General features: G+C 42.1%; 1 protein-coding gene across 1 annotated transcript in view; it reads left to right on the top strand.

Annotated features, from left to right (window-relative positions):
• The window catches only part of HSD17B12 (hydroxysteroid 17-beta dehydrogenase 12), a 181971-nt gene that overhangs the window by 68496 nt on the left and 105816 nt on the right, over positions 1 to 7659 (top strand). The window contains exon 3 of the mRNA XM_004708312.2: positions 4847 to 4922. Coding sequence (XP_004708369.1) covers positions 4847 to 4922 — 76 coding nt within the window. The remainder of the gene's footprint in view (positions 1 to 4846; positions 4923 to 7659) is intronic.

Below are 7659 nucleotides of genomic sequence, written 5' to 3'. Positions count from 1 at the left end.
GCAGGGCCAAGGTCAAGCCCCAGCTGGCTTTCACTGAGGTAAGCCAAAAGACCCCAGCCCCTCAAAACCCCGTGCCGACTTATCTTTATGATGTTCCTCCTGCGTTCTAGCAGCGTTGAATTTCCCTCTAAGCAACTCTCCTTGGCTGGATTCTGCAGAGTCCCTCTGGTATGTTTCACTCCATTGCCATCTTCCCAGAAGTGCTCACAAATTTAATGTTCTATAGTACGGTAGATCTTCTACCTTGCCACAAATACCAGATTTATTTAATTTTTTTAAAACAAATTTCAGTGCAAATTAAGTGAGTAAAGCTTTCTGTCTTAGTAGATGGGAATTGTGAAGACTTTAGTGTAAGTTTATATATCCCGGGTAATTGCAGATAGTCCTCGGTTCTAAAATAGTTTTGAATTAATTTCCAAAAGCTAAAACTCTCATGATACAGTGGCTAGGTTTCCAGAGTAGCTTGAATCCTTTGTTTTCTCAGCTTTCTACTCTGACAAGTGCCAAAACAACAGCAGAGTTGCAAGAAGAATGCAAAGCCCACCTATACGCCCTTCATCAGGATTCCTCAGGTGCTTAACCTTCAACTTTTAATTATTACCACACCCCTATGTCGGTGGAACATTGTTGAGTGAGGTACATACATGACAATTAACCCCTGTCCAAACAGGGATCTTCTAAAAACAAGAGCATTCACTGTGATAACCCTAATGCAAGGGTCCCACCTAGGTCATTTCACAGGGTGGTGTAGGCAGTTCTTATGCTTGGCTGGCTTGCGTCTACCCAGAGGTGGCTCAGAAGAAAGGACTGGTGATCTGTTTTTGAAAAGTCAGCTATTGCAAACCCTGTGGAGCACGATTCTGCTCTGACACACAGGAGGTGGCCATGAGTCAGAACCAACACCCTGGCAACTGGTTTAGAACATGAATGTGTTACGTTAACATACAGCCAATATACAGATTTTTCAAGGGGCCTCAGTAATACCTTTTAAGACTTTGTTGTTCCAGCATTTAAAGAAGTATACATGTCCTAGGAGTGTCATGTCTTTTAGATTCATTTAGTTACGTAGCCTCTTCACTCACACTCCTTGCCCCAGTCCCCAACCACCACACACCCTTTTATGACAGGTTTTGGGAAATACAGACCAGTTCTACCGAAAGTTTCCTTATTTGGATTTGTGTAATTGTTTTCTCATGATTCAATTTAGATTAAAGATTTTGTAACAGATATCAAGAAACACAAGAATCTTATTTGCTCCATTGTGATATTAAGATTAATTCTTTATTAAGATATTATGCACTATAACTGTCCATTATAAAGGTGTAGTACCTTTTCTCCTTTGTTTTAATAAGAAATCGTAGAATGCTACTTTCAGACTGCATGAATCTCCTGTTTCCTGACAATATTTCATTAAATGATTATAATACCCATGGACAATTGTTGCCTAAATTAACTTATGACCATGGTGCTGTGAGAAATGGAGATTGACTAATGCTATTGTTGTAGTTACACAATTTCATGTTAACTTGAATAGAATGTAGGAATGGAGGCTAGCCTGTTAATCAGGTCACAGCCTGATAGTACCTCCTTATGGGTGTGGCCTTCTCAATAGAAGCATTCTGGGAACCTCCCCCTCTATCACCACCTTCACGGTACTTTTGAAGAGCTATGCTGGGAGCCCCGTGATACTTCCACTGCCATTGGGTCCACAAGACTTTTCAGCCACTGGCCTGTGATCTTCCTCCATTTTGCATCATTGCATGTGGCTGCGTGAGTCTGAAGAGGGACTTATGGACTAATATTGGACTTATGGACGTGATTTGGACCGTGATGTAATGTTTACTTGGTATATAATTACCACCTTTTCAAGTTAAATCATTTTATTGGGGGCCCTTACAGCTCTTACTTATCACAATCCATCCATCCATTGTGTCAAGTACATTTGTACATTTGTTGCCATCATCATTTTCAAAACATTTTCTTTCTACTTGAGCCCTTGGTATCAGCTCCTCATTTTCCACACCCACTCCTTGATGAATCCTTGATAATTTATAATTTACCCCCCTCCCCATGTCATACACCAACCACTGTCCCCCTTCATCCGTTTTTCTGTTGTCCATCCCCCTAGGAAGGGGTTATATGTAGATCATTGTGATCAGTACCCCCCTCCCCCCCTTCCCTTTACACTTCTTGGTATCTCTATTCTCATTATTGGTCCTGAGGAGTTTATGTGTCCTGGATTCTCTGTGTTTCCAGCTCTTATCTGTAGCAGTGTACATGCTCTGGTCTAGCCAGATTTATAAAGTAGAATTGAGGTTATGATAGTTTGTGCGGAGGAGGCATTAAAGAACTAGTGGAAAGTTGTGTGTTTCATCGGTGCTATACTGCACCCTGACTGGCTTGTCTTTTCCTTGTGACTCTTCTGGGGATGTCCAATTGTCTATAGAGGGGCTTTGGGTCTCCACCCAATGCTCCCCCTCCTTCATATTGAAATGCTTTTTTTGTTCTGGGTCTTTGATGGCTGATACCTGATGCCATAGACTTCATGATCACACAGGCTGGTGTGCTTCCTCCATGTGGACTTTGTTGCTTCTGAGCTAGATGGCCACTTATTAAACTTCAAGTCTTTAAGACCCTAGACGCTCTATCTTTTGATAGCTGGGCACCATCAGCTTTCTTCACCACATTTGCTTATGAACCCATTTTGTTTTCAGTAATCATGCCGGCAAGGTGAGCATCACAGAATGCTGGATTATTAGAACAAACTTATCTTGCATTGAGGGAGTACTTGAGTGGAGCCGCAATGTCCATCTGCTACCTTAATATTTAACATATACATATATGTACATAGATCTATTGCCCTATGTTATACATAAATATATTTACATACGTAAATGTCTGTATTTAGACCTCTATAAATGGCCATTGCTTTCTAGTTCTTTCCTCTCTTTCCATTTACTTTCCTCTTGCCCCACTATCATGTTTGGCCTTCATTTGGGTTTCTGTAATTGCTCTTGGCTACCCTGCCCTTGATCAAGCACCACCAGACATCCTATACCCGCCTTGCCATTGATTTTAGATCACTTGTTATTCCCTTGTCCCTGGGTTGGTTGACACCCCTCTTCATTTGCCCCACCTCCTCCTCCCCAGTGTCCCCCCAGAACCGTTGGTCCCGTTGTTTTCTCCTCTGGATTGTTTATCCTGACTGTCTTATCTAGATAGAGATGCAGTGAATAATAAGCACAAAAACAAGACAGAGCAAAACAACAACGACAACAAAAAAAAAAGAATAGTCTATATATAGTTCAGGTCTGTTTGTTGACCTTAAGGAGTGTTTTCCAGTCAAATCTGATGGGGTGCCATACCCTAGTCCCAAAGTCTATTTCTGGTATTCCCTGGGGATCTAATTGCTTTGCTCCCCTTGCTGCTCTGTTGCATAACCTTAGCGTTTCACCCCAGTGTGATGGGGTCAGATCAGGCACAATTCCCTCACTGTGTCTCCAGTGTTGTCTATTATGACCTCTTGATGTAAAACTCTCTCTAATACATATTTGAGTATCACTGAATTTTTTTCTCTAGTCAGCCTGGCCTAACACAGCTATTTTTCTTGCTACATTTATTAGATGGTATTTGGCCATAAGTAAGAGCTTTTCATGCCTTCTCCTGTTATTTTAAAAATTATGTATCAGTACGAACTAGTAGCTTCTGTAGTGGTTGTATAGCAGTTTGATTAGCAAATCATGACCGGTCTTACTAAAAAAATTTTTTTCTCCCACATTTTTTATTACTTGCAATATCATTCATTAACTAGTGAAGCTAACTTCCGGATTTAAGACGAGAACATTAGCTTACCAATCCTTTGTCTAGGAAGACGTATAATCAGCATGCTCCTTAGAGGCAAGGATGGTGAGACTTCTTACATACTTTGGACATGTTGTCAGGAGACACCAGTCCTTGAAGAAGGACATCATGTTGGTAACAATGGAGGGGCAACGAAAATAAAGGAAGGCCCTGGGAAAAATGGATTGGCCCAGTGGCTTCAAGAATGGGCTCAAACATGAGAACAATTATGAGGATGGCACAGGCCTGGGGAGTGGTTCATTCTGTTCTAAGTAGAGTTGAATTGAGTCAGAACTGACCCGGTGGATCCTTGTAGTTCAATCCTTGTAGTTCAACACCTAGTCTAGCCCTCATTTATATTCTCTTTGGCTGTAGTTTACTGAAAAGCTTGGGGTATAGTTGTGTTTTCATCTCTACCCCTGCATTTATGCATCTCTGGGGGTAAGGACAACTTTCATCCTACATAGTACCAGTGCAATATCATATATATACATAGATGGTGTTCTGGAAACTACGAATTTCTTTAATTAACTACTTCACTGTATCTTAGTCATCCATAACTCCTAAAAAAAAAATTGTTCTTAATTGCTGTGTTTTTTAGGAATTCCTAACATTTTAACTGTGGTTTTCTTGGCCAATTCCTCTGCTGTTTGTTCATGTACATGAACTGAAACAAACACTTTGTAAAACTAATTTGTAAGTGACAGAAGTGATAGACCAGATCTAAATCATGCAAATCATATAGACAGGTTCAAAATGAAAAGTCAAACTCTCTCTCTTCCGACAGGCCCGGACGTTAAACTGCTAGCCGGATTGGACTCCAGGGCGGGTCTGTTTGTCAAGTGCTCGGTTTGACCACTCTTTCCTGCCACCTGGGCTCATTTGTTTTATTGATTTGCTTGATCATATGGGTGTGTTTCCTTAAAATGACGAATAGCCCTCCTTCTGTTTTAAAACGAGATGACACAGGGGGTTGAACTGTTTGTTGTCTCTTCTATTGTTTTAGATGGCCAAACGAGGAATGAAAGTTGTCCTTATCAGCAGATCACAGGATAAACTGAATCAAGTTTCCAGTGAAATACGTAAGTTCTCGCATCTTCTCTCTCTCTCTTACAGCCTTTCTCTCCTTCTCTCTATTGTATGATTCTAAAAAGAGTACAGAGCAACTGAATGTGTTTAAATCGATATGAAACACTGATACTGACTTATAATACTCAGCGCTGCTTTTTCATGCTGTCATGAAGGTATTTTAAAGATGGAGCACCGAATTTGCAAAATGAATTTAGTCCTGTGGTCATTGTTTAAAAGTCTAGTAGTGAACAGTTTCTGTTATTATCGGTCGTCAAATGCTCTGATTCTTTTATCATTTACTTTGCAAATCTCAGCATTCCTGTTCTGTGGCTTCGTTTTCATGTTCTCAAATTCCACTCTCTGTTGACTTCCATCTTCTCAAAATGCCTTACAAGGCCCTGGAGACATGATGTTTAAGTGCTCTGTTGTCGGTTCAAATCCACCAGCTATGCCAAAGAGAAAAGCCCTGGCCTTGTGCCCCAATAAAGATTGCACCCTTGGAAACCTTAGGAAGTAGTTAATTCTACATTGTTCTGTCGGGGCGCTCAAGTTGAAATCCACGCACATAACCACAGCAAAACAAAACAGTCTAGCTCTTGTGATGAAAGGAAAATACAAAGTAGCTTGTACACATGGGACAGGGTAGCTGGTGTACTATGGTCAATGCTCTTAGCTGAGATCTATATAGTTGACCCACCAGCTAGATCGAGTGCTTCCGTTTCATTCCGAAAATACACTGACTGGGTGCCCACGGTGCCGCCAGTGTAATTCTTGGACACGTTTATTCCCACAAGTCCGATTGTTTACTTACTGGTACTCCCGCTGTATTTGCTCCGAAGCTTGTTTATGGTGGGAAGATTTGTTTTGTATAATTCTGGGAAATGGAGGAGCCATGTTCTACAAAAATTAAGTTGAATGCTCTGAGAAAGGAGAAAAGAGAGGTCTTTCAGAAATTGCCTGTCAAGTCGGAGAACCAGGCATATTATACAGTCTTAGAGGAAATGATAAAAGTTGCAAAGAAGCTCACACTGCAGCAGTTTGATTTGTGTTCAAGTTCTCCCTGCACTTTGAAGGAAGTGAAATTGCAATTAGAGCAATACACGATAATAACCCCAAACCTCAAACAGCAGATCCAGACTCAAAGGGGGCATAGGGAAGCAAGTTGCTTACACAGGGTTTAAATGAAAATCAAATGATTACATTGTATGTTTGTCTTTTCAGATCACCCCTTCTTTTCATTGGCTTTCCTCCAATTTGTAACAAACAATCCCAGTACCTATAGGTCAAAGGGAGCTTCTGGGTTTTGTTCTTTGTTTTTATTGGTGGCTTTATATTATGAGTACTGTTACCACCTACTACCAACAGTAGGAATGAAGTCCTGGTGGTATAGGGGGCCCAGCCTTGCACTGGCATCGGAAAGGTCAACAGTTTGAACCCACCAGCCATTTCTCTGGACAGAGAGGAGACCAACTGCTCCCTTAAGGATTTACAGCCTCCAAAACCCAGAGGGGCCGTTTTGCTTTGTCCTGTAAAGTAGCCGTGAGTCAGCATGGCAGTGGGGTTGATAGGAGATACTGAATGAGGGTAAGTCCAAAATGTTGCTCCTAGCGCTTGAATTTATACACACACAAGTTGATGCCAATCAAAACGTGTTTTAACCTGCTTCTGCGATCAGTGGATGGCACCTGACAAGTTCTCTCCATCAAACACATGTTCATACTGTGAGAGTGCCTTCCAAGAACCAAGTTCAATCAACACAGTGGCTTCCTAGGGCAGTGCTTCTCAACCTTCCCAATGCCATGGCGACCCTTTCATACAATTCCTCATGTTGTGGTGAACCCCTAACCATAAAATTATTTTTGTTGCTACTTTATAACTCTAATTTTGCTACTGTTATGAATTGGGCGACCCCTGTGAAAGGGTCGTTGGACCCCCCCAAAGGAGTTAAGACCCACAGGTCGCGAACCGCTGTCCTAGGGGCTCAGCTGAACCAGTTCTGTTCAAAGCAGAGAGGGCAGTTCAGAAGGTACTGAAAGTGCTTTTTATGGAATCTCAAGGTGCATTTTGATGCATTTTCTCAAAGGACACTGGAGGATCAAGAGAGCTTATTATGAAGAAGGCTGCAGAAAATTTTAAACTGCATCCCCGAGAACACCAGGAAACTTTTACCCAGGAATATTTTTCCACTGCCACAATGCTCCTGCTCAGGGTAACAGGAGCTGTCCTGGGAGAATCTCTCTGGAAACCTTACCCATCCACCTTACAACCCTGATCTCCCCCCTTCAGACTTTTTTTTGGGTCCCCAAGCTCAGAGAACATTTCAAAGGAGCATGGTTTGAGTCACTTGAGGTTACCCAAGTTGCCCTTTTGACACGGTGTGAATCTGAGAGCGCAGGATACTTTGGAGGAAGGCTTAGAGAGATGGAAACACCACCCTCTGAAGAGTCTATACTGAGATGGAGGATGGATGTACTGATAACTCATGGTTTAGCATGTTGTTATTTTTATTTAACAAAGGTTTATATGATTACCGGCATGAAGCAGGGAACCAGAAGAGAGGTCTGAGGGGCCAGCCCCAATCCTAACTAGGTGGACAGCAGTAAAGCTACAGCTCAGGAGAGGGACATGTCTGATCAGAGCACACGGGAACAAATGAAGGGGGAGGAAAAGAGAGTGGAGCACATCCTGGCCCACCAAGCCTTGAGGACGATATCCCTGCTCAGAGCAGCCAATGCACAGAGAGGACCA

This window comes from Echinops telfairi, unplaced genomic scaffold (genome assembly GCF_000313985.2).
Source record: "Echinops telfairi isolate 266 unplaced genomic scaffold, ASM31398v2 ScPeMD7_60;HRSCAF=208, whole genome shotgun sequence".
Taxonomy (NCBI): Eukaryota; Metazoa; Chordata; class Mammalia; order Afrosoricida; family Tenrecidae; genus Echinops; species Echinops telfairi.
The sequence above is the reverse complement of the archived record's forward strand: the minus strand, read 5'-3'. Positions and strand labels throughout refer to the sequence as shown.